This window comes from Geotrypetes seraphini, chromosome 2, assembly GCF_902459505.1.
Source record: "Geotrypetes seraphini chromosome 2, aGeoSer1.1, whole genome shotgun sequence".
NCBI classification, from domain to species: domain Eukaryota; kingdom Metazoa; phylum Chordata; class Amphibia; order Gymnophiona; family Dermophiidae; genus Geotrypetes; species Geotrypetes seraphini.
In genome coordinates this window covers 313,811,075-313,830,174 of record NC_047085.1, presented here as the reverse complement: position 1 = coordinate 313,830,174, position 19,100 = coordinate 313,811,075, and the positions used below count along the sequence as shown (strand labels likewise).

General features: G+C 41.8%; 1 protein-coding gene across 3 annotated transcripts in view; it reads left to right on the top strand.

Annotated features, from left to right (window-relative positions):
• The window catches only part of ATP2C1 (ATPase secretory pathway Ca2+ transporting 1), a 262,616-nt gene that overhangs the window by 53,275 nt on the left and 190,241 nt on the right, over positions 1-19,100 (top strand). For all 3 annotated transcript variants that reach the window (XM_033930018.1, XM_033930021.1, XM_033930019.1), the window contains 2 exons: positions 3,613-3,723; positions 15,422-15,538. In XM_033930018.1, the coding sequence (XP_033785909.1) occupies positions 3,613-3,723; positions 15,422-15,538 (228 nt within the window). The remainder of the gene's footprint in view (positions 1-3,612; positions 3,724-15,421; positions 15,539-19,100) is intronic.

The window sequence follows — 19,100 nt, the reverse complement described above, 5'->3', positions numbered from 1 at the left end:
GTGCTAAACAGCACTAGCGACAGGCTCCCTCGGCGGCTGGACCGCTTTTTAAAGGATTCTAAAAAGGACCCTCTCAGCTGGAAGAAGTCGGGCAGCTGCGGGACTGCCTGTCCCGATGGTAAGAGTGCTAAACAGCACTAGCGACAGCACTAATATTAATATTAGTGTCATTTCAGGTTCCCAGGTAAGGGGTGTCTAATACATATTGGTTATGGGCCCCCCTTATATTCTACATGATATAATTATCGCCATCAGTGCCAGGGGTGGGTCGGAAGGATGGGCAGACTTGATGGGCTGTAGCCCTTTTCTGCCGTCATCTTTCTATGTTTCTATATGTCTCCATCCCATCCCATTCACCTTCCTCCTGTCTTTTCTTCATTCTCATTCCATGTAGTTTAAAAAAAAAAAAAAGATTAAAGCAGTGTTTCCTATATCTGCTATGGCAGCTTAAATTTGGAGGGGGTTGTGGCAACTCTTATCAGAGAATTCACTTCTGCTTTTTATCAGCATTTTAGGTGAGAGTTTCTTTACATTTTTAAATTATATCTGGGCCAACTCATGATTTTATTTTCATTTTCTTCCTGATGGATCAGACTTATATGCTGCTTCCATTGTGGGAGCGTCAAGGCTATGTCCGGTGAGCTATATGGCAGTTTCTCAACTTCTTCAAGCCAAGTATCCCCTAAGTTAACAAATATCAACCGAGTACCCCTGCCCAAGCTCCGCCTCTGAACCCATCCCTATAATAGTACTAATTGTAATGCAATTTTTTCCATTCATTTTTCATATACATACAATATAATCTTATTAACAATACATAATGGTAACCACAAAATTAATAAACACAAAGCACATTGTATGCAGAGAAAATATTAATTATTATATATTCCATTTTTCAAAGAGGTCAAGGCAGATGACTTTAAACTATGCAATGTCATCTCAGAAACAGCTACAAAAAAATAGACAAATATAGTACAAAATAACACCAGATATAAATTCTCAAAACTGACGCATTTTGATCACTAAATTGAAAATTAAATCATTTTCTCTACCTTTGTTGTTTAGTGATTTTATTAGACTCTGGTTGCACTTCCTTCTGACTGTGCATCCAACATTTATTTCTTTCTGCCTCCTGCACACTTCCTCTCCTCCAGATCTTATTCCCTTCCCCAACCAACATCTCTCTGTCCCTCTCCTCCACCCCCATTGGCAACATGTCTCCCTCTCTCTATCACTGTCCATCTGTCTTTCTCTCATTCCCTCCCTTGCTGCAAAGAGAGTGGGGGAAGAGAGAGAGAGATCGAGATCCATGGTGCATCTCTACCCCACCCACCCTACTGCCACATCCAACATTTCTCCCTCTCTCATCCCCTGGATCATGTTCAGCATCTATCATCGCCTACCAGCCAACATTCCTTCCCCTTGCATCCCTTTCAATCTGTCCCACTGTTCCCTCTCCACGACCTTATCCAACATTTCTCCCTCTCATCCTTCTCTTCCTCATTCATCTCTACCTCACTCTTCTTTCTCTCTCTATGTCCAACAATTTTCCTCTTTCTTCCATTCCCCATGTACATCATCTCTTTCCTGCAGCCCAGGCAACCCCAAGATAACTCCAGCGATGAAGAGTCCTCCATCTTCTGCCACCCTCCCACTGCCCGTCAGGGAGTCTGTAGTCTATACAAGGCCTAGCACTGGCGCTATCTTAACTGACACAGAGCCTTCAAGTCTATTGTTTGTGACGCAAACATGTCAGAGTGTGTGGATCCAACAGGACCTTCCTGAGTACGTGGATGTGAAGTCTCTTTGGCTGAGGGGGGCATGCCGCTGGAGGAAGGGGGGGCGGGAGACCCGTGCATGTACCCCCCCACAAGTGGCTCGTGTACGTACTACGTATTGAGAAACTGTTATAAGGGATTGAATTTGGCTGACAGGAGTCCCGGTATGGGGAAGCCATTATCCTTCCACACCAGAAATTCTGTGCCATGTTCTCAGCTCACTATCTCTGACGCAAATTACACTCAGGCTCCCATGGTCATTTTTCAGCACTGTGATTCATTTCTCACAGGGGCTGTTGGTCAAATGACCCCTTCCTATCGTGCTCTCCTTTACCTCTTCTCTCCACTTTTTTATTTTTATCTCAATGTATTTTTATTCTCCTGTCCCCCTCCCCCTACTGTTTCAGCTACGTACTTTTGTCTCGTAAACCCCTAATTACTTTAAATTTTAAACGTACTTTTTATTTTACTTAGTATTGTAAACAGTTTAGGTATTCCTTGATAAACGGTATATCAAATGTCGAATAAATTTGGAAACTTGGATTTTAATTTGAATTCTTCCTCCTCTATGGGGGATACTGCTTTGCCCAGGCTAATTGCATCTGGCATTTCTTGGGGACCTTTTCAAGTTTATTATTATTTCAAGTTTCAAGTTTATTAGGATTTTTATATACCGCCTATCAAGGTTATCTAAGCGGTTTTTACAATCAGGTACTCAAGCATTTTCCCCCAGAGTTTATTGCTCAAACACTCTCATCAACTTTCTGAACTTGGGGCTCCTGTGCCTGCTCAACAAATGGAGCTGTATAGGTGACTACAAAATTCTCTGTCTCTGCAGTTATACCTTTCCTCTAAACTTGGACGTTTAGAGACAGTTTTAGAGGTGGACATTATTTATGTATTTACTTATAGAGTATGATTTATTAACTGCCTTTATGAAGAGATTCATCCAAGGCAGTGTTCAGCAAGTACAATTTAACTGTTCCCATGTTCCAAATTATTGGAGTCCTCGTCAAAGCCCTCTCCAGCCCATCCTAAACTGAATTGCCATATACGGGACACAGACTGTGCAAATCAGCCCAGTATTGGCTTTAGTTCTTCAATTTATACATTTCATTTTCTGATTAAAGATTTTGTATGTTCATCCCACGCTTTTTTGAACTCAGGTGCTGTTTTCATCTCCACTATCTCTCTCAGGAGGGTGTTCCTGGCATCAACCACCTTCTCTGTGAAAAAGAATTTCTATATTAATATCTTTCAAGTATTTAATGTTTGTATCCTATCTCCCCTGTCCCTTCTCTTCAGTCTCTTCTTGTACTTTGGAGCAAACTCCATACCATTTCCGTCTCCTTTCTTTTGATCCTTTTCATAAAAAGTTTGGAACCTTTGTTCTATGATCTTAATCTGATTAGTATGTATATATTCACTGTTCTGGTTTCTGTCTACCAAAGTAAATCTGAAAATTATCCTTAAAAGGGGTGAATAATTTTATGCTGTTTTGGTTTTTATAATAAATGTTACTGAATTTCTAGAAATAATGCAAAAACTAAAAATCAAGATGCCTACATATGGTAAAGGTTCCTGAATATTGGGCTTGAAAAAGTTAATTTCTAGCCTGCCTGTAATCTGAGTCTTTTATCTACTGTTTTGCGATAGTGGATGCAAATACAGTAGCTCTCAGGAAATGATCAAATCCCTGAGAAAAATCTTATCTGCCTGTGAAAAAGTACACTGAGTTTGCTTTGAGATCACACTTTCTGCCCATTTCTAGTGTTGAATTATGCTGGTTGATGTTAAATGCTTCTTACGCTTGGATGTGTGTTGTCCTGCTTAGGTATCAAGATTTCGACCGATACCAAGTAGTGAAAATGAGACCATGATCCCTGTATTGGCTTCTAGAAAAGCAAGTGAATTACCTGTCAATGAAGTTGCAAGCATCCTTCAAGTAAGTGATAACAATAATAATAATAACAGCTTATATACCGCAATACTGTGAAGTTCTATGCGGTTTACAAAAGATTAAGCAAAGGTACAAATTGACTGACTTCAAGAGGGGAAGAAGAAAGAGAAGTAATTAGACAATCAGCTGAACAGACTTTCATAATTTGGAAACTATTCAGGAAAGGAAGAATTGAAAAAGACTAGCATTAAGCAAAAGATTTAGAGCCAGAAAATGTTCATAAAAATCTTTCTGGTTTTGCACTTATTTTTTTTGTGACTTTGTCTTTGTGGTAGTTTGCTCTTTATTTCTCCTTACCTTTATAATATTATTTTGTAGATATTTTAAAAAAAATGTTTTGATGGTAGAAATGCCGGAAATTATCAGAAGATATTTGAGCAGCAATGTTTAAAAGTAGAGCTCAGAGGATCTTTGTCTTAATTTGAAACATACTGTATTTGTATAACTATAAGACAACCTTTTTTTTATATACCGTTCATATCTGCAAAGCTTACCTCCCTTATAATCAGTCCCCAAACGCCAACACTGTTCCTCCTGTCCCTTTTCAGAGTGCTTTCCAAGTGCCCTAACACAGCTTATTCTGCTGGGACTAATGATGGCTGTAAGAGAGCTACGAGGGGGTGCTGAAAAATTCTTGGCCCAATCAACTTCCTAAATTCTGAGTATTTTGCCACTGTAATTGAAGAGTGTAAATTTAATTTGCAAATTTCCAATTTGCAGAATTGTAATGCTGTGCTTTGACTTTATTTCAGATCATTGATTGAATCATGTCAACGAAAAGTATGGAATTTTTAAGTGTGGGTCTGAGTCATGAAGTTCCTATTTCTGCAGAAGAAAGTTCCAAAGGAAATCCATGCTTGTATGATGCAAACATTGAGTGACAAATGCCCACAAATGCCCATCATACTCAACAGTGAAGAAGTGGTGTGCAAACTTTCAGTGTGGAGATTTTGAGACTAGAGGTGCAGCAAGGTCTGGGAGGCCTCAAACGGTGTCAACTCCTGAAATTCTTGACCATGTCCATGACCTGATTTTGGCAGATTGGCAAATATCGGCTAAAACAATTGTCAAGACACTACAGATGTCCAGGGAATGTGTTGGGTGTATAATCCACAAGCAATTGTGTTTGCAGAAGCTGTCAGCCAATTGATTGAATGCTGACAAGAAACGACGTTGAGTGGATACTTCCATGTTGATTTTGCAGCATTTTCAGTAAGCTGATGCCAACCTTCTAGAATGACTAGTTATTGTTAATGAGACAAAATAACAGTCCATACAATGGTGGCACTCAGGTTCTCCAAAGCCAAGGAAATTCAAGACCCAAAAGTTAGCAGGAAAGTTCATGGCCACCGTGTTTTGGGATCAGGAGGGTTTTGTAATGACTGTCTTCCAAGGAGTCAAACAATTAATGCAGAATACTACTGTAACTTGCAGTGCCGAATAAGTGAGGCATTGAAAGAAAAGGAGAAGCTGTGGAAAGAGTTCTTTTTTATCAAGACAATGCACCTGCTCACAAGGCGGGCAAAACAATTGGACGTTTTGATGTAATTGGGGTTTCAGTGCATAGACCATCCATCCTACTCACCAGATCTTGCTCCATCTGACTTTATTTTGTTTTAAACCTTAAAAAGAGTTTGAAAGGGCGACAATTTTCAAGTAGTGATTGCAATACCTTACTTTGCATATTCCCGGGTAAAAACCTCCGGGATCTTGTAACAAAATCCCAGTTTTCTAGACAAATTCGCCAGCCATGTGACCAAGTGAAAGGACACAATCGATGTGGACATTGTATAGTGTGCAAATTTGCCATCAAAACAGATACAGTTGTTCACCATGCCTGGGACGCACGCACCATTTACAATACAGGACTGATTGTAAAGAAGTAGAGAGATGTGGATGCCTTTCAAGAGGCTCTGCTCAGACAAATGGTGACGGAACCCACGAGGGAAAAAGCGATATTGGATCTGGTCCTCACAGATGGAGAGTATTGCTAATGTTCGAGTGGGTGCTCACTTGGGAAATAGTGATCATCAAACGGTTTGGTTTGATATAATGGCTAAAGTGGAGAGTGGTCGCACGATACTTAAAGTCCTAGATTTCAAACGTACGGACTTTAATGCAGTGGTAGAGTACCTGAAGAAAGAGCTGTTAGGATGGGAGGACATAAGAGAAGTGGAAAGACAGTGGTCTGAGCTGAAAGGAGCGATAAAAATGGCAACGGACCTTTATGTGAAGAAAATAAATAAAAACAAGAGAAAAAGGAAGCCGATATGGTTCTCCAAACTAGTGGCGGAGAAAATAAAGGCGAAAGAGTTGGCGTTCGTGAAATATAAAAAAACCCAAGAAGAGGAGTGCAGAAGGGACTACAGGGTGAAACTTAAAGAAGCCAAGAGAGAGATACGTTTGGCGAAAGCAAAGGCGGAAGAACAAATGGCTAAAAATGTAAAAAAGGGAGACAAAAATTTTTTCAGATATATTAGTGGAAGGAGGAAAAATTGAATTGCTAAACTAAAAAATGCTGGGAACAGATATGTGGAGAGTGATGAGGAAAAAGCAAATGTGCTAAACAAATACTTCTGTTCTGTGTTGACAGAAGAAAATCCTGGAGAAGGATCGAGATTGTCTGGCAAAGTTACACGAGAAAATGGAATAGATTCTGCGCTGTTCACGTAGGAGAATGTTTATGAGCAACTTGAAAAACTGAAGGTGGACAAAGCGATGGGACCAGACGGGATCCATCCCAGAATACTAAGGGAGCTCAGAGAGGTTCTGGCGAGTCCTATTAAAGACTTGTTCAACAAATCTCTGGAGACGGGAGTGGTTCCTGGGGATTGGAGGAGAGCGGATGTGGTCCCTATTCGCAAAAGTGGTCACAGGGATGAAGCAGGAAACTACAGGCCGGTGAGCCTCACTTTGGTTGTTGAAAAAATAATGGAAATGTTGCTGAAAGAAAGGATAGTGTACTTCCTTGAATCTAATGGGTTATAGGATCTGAGGCAATATGGCTTTACAAAAGGTAAATTGTGCCAAACGAACCTGATTGAATTGTTTGATTGGGTGACCAGAGAGCTGGATCGAGGACATATGCTAGATGTAATTTACTTAGATTTCAGCAAAGCCTTTGATACGGTTCCTCATAGGAAGTTGTTGAACAAACTTGAAGGGCTGAAGTTAGGGCCCAAAGTGGTGATCTGGGTTAGAAACTGGCTGTCGGACAGACGCCAGAGGATGGTGGTTAATGGAAGTCGCTCGGAGGAAGAAAAGGCGAGTAGTAGAGTCCCTCGGGGTTCGGTGCTGGGGCCAATCCTGTTCAATATGTTTGGGAGTGACATTGCTGAAGGGTTAGAAGGAAAAGTGTGCCTTTTTGCAGATGATACCAAGATTTGTAACAGAGTAGATACCAAGATTTGTAACAGAGTAGACACCAAACAGGGAGTGGAAAATATGTAAAAGGTTCTGCAAAAGTTAGAGAAATGGTCTAATGCCTGGCAATTAAAATTCAATGCAAAGAAATGCAGAGTAATGCATTTGGGGATTAATAATCGGAATGAACCGTATATGCTGGGAGGTGAGAAGCTGATATGCACGGATGGGGAGAGGGACCTTGGGATGATAGTGTCTGAAGATCTAAAGGCAAAAAAACAGTGTGACAAGGCGATGGCTGCTGCCAGAAGGATCTGGGCTGTATAAAGAGAGGAGTTGATGCCCCTGTGCAGGTCATTGGTGAGGCCCCAATTGGAGTATTGTGTTCAGTTTTGGAGACTGTATCTGGCGAAGGACGTAAGAAGACTTGATACGGTCCAGAGGAGGGCAACAAAAATGATAGGAGGCTTGCGCCAAAAGACATATGAGGAGAGACTGGAAGCCCTGAATACATATACCCTAGAGCAGTGTTCTTCAACCTTTTTACACCCGTGGACCGGCAGAAATAAAAGAATTATTTTGTGGACCGGCAAACTACTAAGACTGAAATAAAAAAACAACAACACATTTTCGCCCCGTCTCCGCAAGCTCGGTCCCCACAAACCATCTGATCCCATCTGCACAAGCCTCAGTTATGATTTTATATTGAACGTATTTTATTAAAGTATAAAAAGAAACAATATTCTGTACAATTGCCATTTTATAAATATAAATATTCAGAGCAAGGACCAACAAAACCCCTGTCTCCCCTCCCCTTCACATATATCCCCTCTACTATCAAGAAAACTGAACAAGCCAAATTATTACATAATGCTACACAGAAATATCATGCTAACAGAATACTGCTGTCACACATGACAGGAATAGTGTTAGGCTTTGCAGTCCCCAGTTATGTCTCTAGCAGGATATATATTTCAAATCTGATATATTGTAATGACAAAATAGAAATAAAATGATTTTTTTCTACCTTTTGTGGTCTCTGCTTTCATCTTCTTTCCACTCTTCCTTCCAGCATCTGCCCATTCCATCCACTGTCTGGCCTCTCCCCCTTCCATATGTATCTGACTTCTTTCTATGCCCCTCTCCCCTTTCCATCCAGCCTGTGCCTCCTCTCTCCTTTTTACATCATTCATTCCAGCTTCACTGCTTTCTTCATTTTTATCTCTCCTACACCAGATCTAGCATCTTTATCCCTCTCTCATTTCTCTGCTGACCCCCTTTCCAGCATCAATCTCTCTCTACTTTCTCATTCCTGTCTCTCCCCTTTCCCTCCTCTAATCTCCCTGCCAGCTGTTTCCTTCCTTTTTACCTGCTCCCTTCCCTCCTCCCCCCTATCCAACAGTAGCTCTCTTCCCATCTCTTTCCCTCTTCCCCTCCCAGCAGCATCTCTCTTTCTACCTCTCTCCAGGTGCAGTAGCAGCTCTCCCTTTATCCATCAGCTTCCCAGCCTCCAACAGTGGCTTCCTCTCCTTCCAGCAGCTCTCAGTACTTGCCTGCAGCAGTGATTTCCTTAGGCAGCCTTGGGTCCGTTGCCGCCTCTGGGGGGAAGTTACCAAAGTGAATCACTGTCCTGGTAAGTACAGAGCTGCTAGGAGAGGAGACAGCCACTGTTAAAGGCTCCCCATGATCTTACTTCTTCTGTGCCCTGCACATTCGCGACACCCCCCCCACAGGCCGGCAAAAACAGCTTTGCACCGCAGGACCAGCCGCCCAATACGAGCCGGAGGCCCCTACCCGCCGCATCCTGCACGTAGGCAGACTCGGCACAAACGCTGCTGATGGCCCCAATCGACACGCTGACCTCCCTGCGCACGCTGACCATCTTCTCTCTGCCTGCACTTCCCCCCCCCCCGGCCCTCTTCGGCGACTCAGCAGGGGCAGCGATCAAGACAGGCTGCAAACGTCGGGACCTTCCCTCTCTGAGTCCCGCCTATTTTGTTTCAACTTCCTGTTTCCGCATAGGCGAGACTCACAGAGGGAATGGCCGACGTCGGCATTCTGTCTTGATCGCCCGAGGATGGGAGGAACAGAAGATTTCTGCAAACACCATCAGGGCAGAAAATTTAACGGGTCCATCTCGCCGGTCCTGTGCGGACCGGCAGGAATTTTCTGTGGACTGGCACCGGTCCGCGGACCGGCGGTTGAAGAACTGTGCCCTAGAGGAAAGGAGGGACAGGGGAGATATGATTCAGACGTTCAAATACTTGAAGGGTATTAACGTAGAACAAAATCTTTTCCAGGGAAAGGAAAATGGTAAAACCAGAGGACATAATTTGAGGTTGAGGGGTGGTAGATTCAAAGGCAATGTTAGGAAATTCTACTTTACGGAGAGGGTGGTGGATGCCTGGAATGCGCTCCCGAGAGAGGTGGTGGAGAGGAAAACGCTGACTGAGTTCAAAGAAGGGTGGAATGAACACAGATGATCTAGAATCAGAAAATAATATTAAATATTGAACTAAGGCCAGTACTGGGCAGACTTGCATGGTCTGTGTCTGTATATGGACGTTTGGGGGAGGATGGGCTGGATAGGGCTTCGATAGCTGGGAGGATTTAGATGGGCTGGAGTAGGTTTTAACAGAGATTTCGGCAGTTGGAACCCAAGCACAGTACCGGGTAGAGCTTTGGATCCTTGCCCAGAAATAGCTAAGAAGAAAAAAATTAAAAAATTTAAATTGAATCAGGTTGGATCATTCGGGTCTTTATCTGCCATCATCTTCTATATTACTATGATTGTAAATCTTTTGGGGTGGTATATTTGATTGAATGTCCCTGTGAACTGTTTTATATAGGTCACACAACCAGGAGCATTTGCAGAAGAATTGTGGAACATTTGAGTAAAATCCGGCAGGGAGATCCGGCAGCCCCTTTAACATCTCATTGGCAAGACAAACAGCACACATTTTCTGTTAATGCTTTCCTGTCTTGTAAATGTTTTTATGGGATTTTGTCTTTCCACAAACTACAAAACCTTCAAAAAAGAAACAAAAACTCTACTCTTCAAAAAATACATAAAACCTATTTAACACCAGTTCCTTCCAAAGCTCCACCTACCACACTGTCTACTCCTATCAAATCTAAAATGTTGCTGATATGCTTGTGCAGTGAATGTTGTTCATCGATTTACGTTGTTTTGAGTTGCCCTAAATAAAGTTTTAAAAAAATGCAACTCCCTGGATATAACGGACTCTGCATATAACGGATTGTTTTTCCAGGTCCCTTGAAATCTGTTATAACAAGATTATACCGTACACTTATTTTAAACAGCTTTTAAAAGTCCAAACTTAATAAGCTGACATTGATGTTTGATCACCATTGTTCCTGCTTCGGGGTCAGTTTTCAAAATTGTACTGTCTTTTATGCTTACAACATGAAGAGTGCAAGAAACTTTATGCCATCTTAGCAAAATCTATTAAAACAGTCCATCTCACTGATGCCATTTTTAAAGAGCAAGAAGTCGCTTCCAACTTAATCAAACCACTATTAAATCACAGAGAGAGTTTTAGAATGTCATTTTTAATAGAATGCTGTCCATTTTTTAACCAGTATTTAATCCAAAGTTGCACAGTGTTAAAAGAATCCAACCTTCTTTCTGCTCCAAACGTTTCAGATTTAAATCATATGCTCAAGGCAGTGATTGGATTCCATCTGTCACCACAAAGTGAAGATCTGTCAGCTTCTGCTGCTCAACAGAATGAACCATTATCGGCGCTTCTTTCTGTTGGTTGACAGTGCCGTTTCTATGTTCATTAGCACACAAATGAAACGTTCTCCCTTGAGAAGAGGAGACTGCGAGGGGATCTGATCGAGACTTTCAAAATACTGAAAGGATTCAACAAAATGGAGCAGGGAAAGCAGATATTTACAATGTCCAATGTGACACGGACAAGAGGACTTAGACTGAAGCTGAGGGGGGACAGGTCCAGGACAAATATCAGGAAGTTCTGTTTCACGCAACGAGTGGTGGACACTTGAAATGCTCTCCCAGAGGAAGTAATTGCAGAATCCACCGTTCTAGGATTTAAGGGTAAACTAGATGCACATCTCCTTAAGAGTAGCATAGAGTGAAATAGGGACTAAAACTAAGACAGGGTAGACCTGGCGGGGCCTCCGCGTGTGTGGATCACCGGACTTGATGGACCCAGGGTCTGATCCAGAGATGGCAATTCTTATGTTCTGCATTGGCTCCCAGTTGCTGACCGCATAACATACAAATTAAGTCTGATAACTTTCAAATCTCTTCTTTACAAAACTCCCGCCTTCATTCATAAATTATTGATTCCATACACCTCAACAAGATTACTGAGGTCAAACGACCAACATCTATTAATAGTTCCCTCACTCAAACATATTAATACACGGCGGCAATTCATCTTTTCTGTCATAGCCCCCCAAACATGGAATTCCCTACCTATTTATTTAAGAGAAGAACGCAATCTAGACAGATTTAAGAGCAAGTTAAAAAGCTTTCTTTTTAAAGATGCATTTGATAGCTAGAAAGCCTGATTAGGAGCCTCAATTAAATCCTGTTTCATAACTTTTTTGAAGCACATTGGTCTCTTCCTTCCTATTGTTTTTTTTTCCCCCCCATACGTGTCTTATTTACTATCAACAACTTGTATTTCTCTTCCCATCCTTTCCTTTTGTTTCAATATGTTTTGTTAGGTTAGTTCTAATTGTTTGTTTTGTTTCCTCCTAAAAATTTGTAATTTTATTGATTTGTACATCGCTTAGAATTTTGAATAAGCGATTAATCAAATTTAGAATAAACTTGAAATTAAGGAATGGGTTCACAGCCACAGTGGAATTTAATATGTATATCTTAAATTCATCTTGCCAGTTTCACAACATTTTGTCAGTAGCTTGGAATAGTGTACAACTGGAGCACAGTTAAAAAAACAAAACACTGTGCTGAATAGACCAATAGGCAGATTTGGGTAACTGTTGAAACTCATTATGTAAAACAAACAAAATCATCGAATGAAGTGTTTCTTAATATAAGTGAGAGGAACTTGTAGAATTGAACCCTTTGTGTGATGCCTCTAAAATGCTTTCCAATATATTTAAAATTTTATATTTACTATTTCTAGTGCAAAAGGCATATGAGTCTTGAACCGCTGGGTTATTCACCTCTACTTGTGAATTTGTGTAGCAGATGTCATCTAGATTTGTCAGCTCTGCCGTCTCTGACACTGCTCTGTGCCCCTCAGTTTCTCCTTTTACATGTGACTTAAAGGTGTATTTCTGATCTGATGTTTTTGGTTTATTATTTTCAGGTTTTTATTATCTGCTTTTGGAGGCTTTTCCATGCTATAGAGGTACCTAGGTTACCTGGGTCATTTCTGCCTCGGTGGGGTCAGAGACCCTTGGTGTCAAAGGTCTGTAGCTGGGAGGGACACCCTGTTTCAGGGAACCTACCTAGCCAGCCTGTGTCAGTCCCTTGGAGTTTATTGGGTGTGGGCTCTGTGGGGGTCTGGGTCTGAGTGGCAGCCAGAAGAAATAAGCATCTGGAGGACATTATGTATATTTGTCTGAGACAATAAGTCTCCACCATCTTCCTGCTTCTGCTTAAGCTGAAGCAAGCACAGCACCAGTAACATAGTGTAGTTTATGGGGCTCATCAGGGGGGAGGTATTTTAAATTGCTGTTTTGAGGGTTTCTGGGGCTTGTTTTCAGGTTCTCACCTCCCCCCCAAAAAAAAACAACTCTTTTCTGAATTTTTGGAACTTTTGTTGCTTCCTATCAGGGACCACCTTGGATATTCCATCCCGATTTTAAAAGCCTCTGCCTTAGAAATACTTCTATGTCTGCTCAAAATCGATAAATATGGATTCCTCAGCCTGTTTTACCCCTGATCCATGCCAGATTTGTGCCGGATGGCTGTTTGAGGAGCATCCTTGTTTCACCTGCCTCGGACAGTAATTCGGTGTTGTCTGCGAAGCACATGCATATGGAGGTTTCTGGACGCACGAGGAAACAAGGGGAGTCTCTGAAGGTTAACTCAGGTCCTCCTGTTCCGGGACTCCTGATTTTGTCAGACTTTATGTTTGAAGCCTATATAGGCTGTCAGAGCTCATCTTCCCCCCCCCTGGGGTCATGCCAGCTGGCTTGCATGAGGGTTTTCCCTCAACATGGCTATCACCCTGCCAGTTCAGCATCATAAACTAGAGGTCCTTTTGGATAGACTGGGATGACTGGGAATCTGAGTTAATCCCTTTATTCCCTCAAGAGGAATCCTTGTTTTTTGGAGGGTGCGGGTTCCAGGTCAGAAGTCCTTGATGTCTCTGGACCAGGAGGAGGACCTGATGATGTGCCATTTATTTAAGCTGGTGGCTTTACTGGAGGTCATCATCGAGTTCTTGCAGGACTTGAAGTTAGAGCCCCCTTAGACCTCCACTGCTCAGCGTTTAGTTATAAGCAGTTCCATGCCCTAGACCAGTGTTTTTCAACCTTTTTTGGGCACACTTGTTTCATGAAAAAAATCACGAGGCACACCACCATTAGAAAATGTTAAAAAATTTAACTCTGTGCCTATATTGACTATATATAAAGTAATTCTCTTGAATAGGAATCAAATAAACACAAAGAAAGTATTTTATAATTACTTTATTATGAAATATTAAGTAAACAGAATAGTGAAAAATTATAAAATACTTTATTCAGTGCGAAACCTGGGCCTGTTTGGCTGAACACAAAGCTGATATTCTGGCTGGAATCGAAGAAAGACACACACGTAGCTCTTCGTCAACAGCTCTCAGTCTCTCTCTGTATTTGGTTTTTATAGCATACAAAAATAGACAAATATACCCTCCATCCTTTTTATTAAACCACAATAGCAGTTTTTAGCGCAGGGAGGAATGCCCAGCGCTGCTCTTGACGCTCATAGACTCCCTGCGCTAAAAACCACTATTGCGGTTTAGTAAAAGGTGACCATATTGTAAAATATAGACAGCAGATATAAATTCAGAACTGTGCATAGTAAGTGAAGGGAAGTTTTCATCTCTGGGAATTTACCCAGTTAACTATTAAGTTATTTGGGCAAATTCCTTTGAAAACTGTGGTAATACTGCCTCCACTTTGCTAAATTTAAAATAAAATCATTTTTCCTACCTTGTCTGGTGATTTCTGGTTGCACTTTCTTCTTCTGACTGTGCATCCAATCTTTCTTCCCTTCTATCAGCCTGTATGCTTTCTCTCCTCCACACCTCATTCCCTCCCCCAACTTTTTCTTCCTCTCTCCCTGACCTTTCTTTCTTTTTTTCTGTTTCTCTTCTTTCCTTCTGTTTCCCTGCCTGCCCCCTATCTTTCTTTCTCCCTGCCGTTCCCCAAGCCACTGCCACTGCCGCTGCCATCGGGGAACAGGACCCACCAATGGATAACAGGCCCCAAAGCCGACGCATGCTCTCCCTGACGTCAATTCTGCAATCGGAGAGGAAGTTCCGCCCAGCCAGGCAGCGATTGGCTGGCCCGAACTTCCTCTCCGACTGCAGAATTGACGTCGGGGAGAAGAAGACTTATCGGCTCGATAGATTAGATCGCCAAGACAAAGTGAGTCCTGGTGATCGACTCACTTTGCCTTGGCGAGCTACTGGCGCCCCTGCCTCGGGCCCCCTGTCAGCTCCGGGCCCCTGAATGCAGGACTGGTAGTACTGCCCTGATGGCGGCCCTGCGGCACACCAGGCAACATCTCACGGCACACTAGTGTGCCGCGGAACAGCGGTTGAAAAACACTGCCCTAGACCACTTTCTTTTACTGTGATGCTTATGGAGCACTAGGAGTCTCCGGAAGGTCCCTTGTGGGTTGCCAGGCCTTTGGCTAAGCTGTATCCGCTGGCTCTGGATTTTCAGGAGCTGTTTGTCCTGCCTAAGATGCATTTCTTGGTTACGCAGGTTACTAAACACAAATCTCTGCCTAGTGAAGGCAGGGTGATTCAAAAAGATGCATAGGATTGCAGGGTGAATTTGGTCCTAAAATGACAATTTGATCATTTGGCACTGGGGCTGAAGGTGCTTCCTTTGTAGCATGCACCTGCCATACCATACTATCCTGCATCAGGCTTCTACCCCCAGTTGTTGAAGATTCGTATGCCTTTCTACTAGAAAGAAGTTTATCGAGGTAAGAACCTAATATTTCCATATACTAACATTAGTGGGTTTTGTGGTGCTATACTAATAAAGCAATTTTTTTTAAATTTTGGAAGTAAAAGTTCAAATCTATAATCTTTGTAACTGATTGTTACATAATCTGTGTGTGCTTTCCTAGGCCAATCTTCAGAATGGTTTAAACAACTCTGAAGTTTGTCATAGACGGGCATTTCATGGTTGGAATGAATTTGAGATTTCTGAAGATGAGCCACTCTGGAAAAAATACATTTCTCAGGTGAGAGCATTTTCTTTTTTTAAAATTCTTTATTCATTTTAAATCATACAACAAGTGCACAGAAATACATTCATTATAATTTCAATAAAACACTTGAAAATCTTTTCCATGTCATCTAGAACAAAAACATATATCCCCTCCCTCCCACCTTTCTTAAAGTAATTTAAACAAAAGCTCAACAAATAGTACACTATTAATAATTAAAAATATAATGTATATTACTAATACCACCCCCCATTGTGTAAATATAATCTCCCATAGAAAGTGATGTCTACTCATTACAAAATTTTTCCAATGGCCCCCAGATCTTCTTTTTAAAATTATTATAGGTCCCTTTCTGCGTAGCAATTGCTCTTTCCATCTTATATATATGGCATAAAGAGTTCCACCAAAATGCATAATTAAGATTAGAATAGTTTTTACAATTATTGGTAATATGTTGAATGGCGACCCCTGTCATGATTAACAAAAGTTTGTTATTATATGATGAAATTTGACTTTTTTTCCTCATAGATATACCAAACAGAACGGTGTCATAAGATAACGCAACATGGTTTTCTAGAAGACAGTTAACTTGAGTCCAAATTGAGTTCCAAAATACCATAATATAGGGACAATAAAAAATTAAATTAAATTTTCTTTTTAAAAAATCTATTTGTTCTCTATAGGTGTTTATTCTTCTTTTCAAAAGTGCAAATATTACAAGGTGTTATAAAGCTTTGTGAAACTGTAATCCCATCAAACTATTGGGCTTTTTTTCTTGTTTGCATATTACATTTTGGAAAAATTTGTGTTATTCCTCATGTATCTTAAAAATTTCAACTTAGTTGATTCTCGCTGAAGTGGGCAGATAGTCATATCAAATATATGAGGGTGGTGATTCCTTTGGATTTGTTTTGAAGCAACATTTTAGAAAAGATGTCCAAATTTATCCTGTTCTAAAATACGTGAGATGGACATCCATGTGCTGGAATGTCCAAATTATGAATGGGGTAAAACAAGGGTCATACACCTATGTGGCAGCAGAGGAAAATCCATATTACAAAATGTCTTCACAGACGTCCATGTGGAGGAATAGCTAAATGGTTAAAGAAGCTTGCCAGTTTGTCTCGCTAAAGTTTTTTTTTGTAAATTTTGTTTCTTTTTAACTGTGAGTACTCTAGGGACAGAAAAATACCTACTGTGACTTCCTTTATCTTTATTCAGTAGAGATTTACTCAGAGCACCTTTCTGTAACCTGGACAAGTACCAGGTCTAAATATGACCCTCCCAAAATATACTCAGGCCACACCCCGTTGCCACATGGATGTACTGCAGTGTTAGACGTCTATATCCTCTCTTGGTAAAATTGGAATTTGGTCCTCCGTGCAATATAGATGTCTAAATTCCAATTTTCAGATGTCCAAAACAAAAGTAGAGCTGCTAACATAACCATAACATCGGTTTCAAAAAGGTGTCGTTAGAAATAGAGAATGACACGGGGAAAAAATTTGTCCCCGTCACCAGCCGACTATCCTCTGCACCGCCCCGTCACCGCCATTCCCTTCACCGCCCCGTCACCGCCACCGCCATCCCTTTCACCGCCCCGTCACCGTCACCGCAGCATGCATAAAAGCCTCAAACAGGTATGATTTTATATACTTATCTTTATTAACGTATAAAGGAAACATTCTTTACAACTTTACAACTTAGTTAACTATACAAAAACAAAACACAACCTGTACTTTTAATTGTCCTTATTTTTTAACCCGTGGATGAACAACAAATCATCCACAATCTCTGGAAATAAAATCATTTCTCCCACAAGTGGACATGCTCTATGGCTGCTTTAACTGTAAGACGCCTGAATCTAAGGCTATATGCTACCATTCTGTAATGGAACCTGGGAGCCCATTTACTGCTATAGAATAGGCGTTCCCTGTATAGTCTCAGGATGCCTACGAGGAAGAACCCACTTGGAAAATTGCCCCTTATTTTTTAAGGATTATAAAAACAGAAGCAATAATATGAAAAACAAAACCCAGCCTTAAAACAGGCTGAATTAATTTGTGAACCATTATTTAAAGGATACTCAGAAAAAATATTGTTTTCCCTTAACTTAAATGAAATAAACATATTCCTATCCATCATTTGACTATAGCTAAGGGCAAAAGAACCTCATAGAGCTGCAGTGAAATAGAAAAGTGATTTTGTTTTACTGTAATCTCTGCATTAAGTAGATTTGCACACCCCAAGTTCCTTAAATCCTGAAGCACTTCTAGCTTTTCCTGTATCAGACTTTGCAAGATTAATAAATGGAGCATTCTTCTGCCTGCCAGTTAAAGGATAAAAAAAAAAAAAAGCCTATAAAGTTCAAATCACAGCTTGACTAAACTCTAACTTTTTTGATTTCATTCTTCCTGGCTGACCACAATAAGCACCAAGGTTGGGGAAGGGGTAAAACACGGACCTGACGGACCTCGCGGATCTAAACCCGTACCGCCTTAAAAATCTGAGGTCCGTGTCGGTCCGTGTCCATGGCGAGAGCAAGCAGAATCAGGTCCGACGTCCGTGCGCTTTTTTTTTTTCTCAAATGGTATACCACTACACTTGCTGCTTTTACTTGCTTCGGGCCTTCCTCGTTGCCGGGACCTGCCTACTTTCTGTTTCCGCGAAGGCAGGACCCGGCAGCGAGGAAGGCCCGAAGCAAGTAAAAGCAGCAAGTTGTAAGCTTCCCTCCGGGGCTCTATTGTGTGCGTGCTGGCTTCCCTTCTCTTCCCTCCGAAACCAGAAGTAGCGTCCGGGGGGGGGGGGGGGGGGGGAGAGAAGGGAAGCTGGCACGCACACGATAGAGCCCCGGCGCGGAGGGAAGCTTACAACTTGCTGCTTTTATTTGCTTCGGGCCTTCCTCGCTCCGGGTCCTGCCTTCGCGGAAACAGAAAGTAGGCAGGATCCGGCAACGAGGAAGGCCCAAAGCAAGTAAAAGCATGCTGGCAAAAAAAGGCAGGCGTCAAACAAAATTTTCGGCGGCGAGTTAGCCCGGGAAGGAGCATCGGCGGCAGCAGCAGGATTAGCTGGGCGGTCATCTAAATCAGCCGGGGAGAACACTTACTTGTACCTGACGAAGTTTTCAGGCTTTCAGCTCCTCCCAGTGAAACGAGTGAATCCAATCGAGGCAGCGACTGCAAACAAAATTCAAATCCTGGGCTCGGCTCCGAAATCCAATCGCTACTGCTGCACTACAACCCATTAAATATCAGGTGTGGCAGTAGCGATTGGTCCTCTTCTTTGAGCAAAAAGAACTGACCAATGAAGAGCCTGTATATTAGGGGGCGGAGTCAATGCGGCAACGTGCAAGTCGGGTAGAGAGTTGAGGAGACAGACCACATGGCGGAGACAAACATGGCCGCCGGAAAAAATCTGACACCTGGTCCCAAACCAAAGACTCACGGTGAAGACAAGGTAAATAGCGGTACATAGAAGGGGGTACATTTGCCTGTGGGGACAAATCTTTTCACCGTTTTTGCGGGCGGTGAAAACTTTTGTCCCCGTGTCTGCGGCGATTTGGCTATGGAGTCTCTAT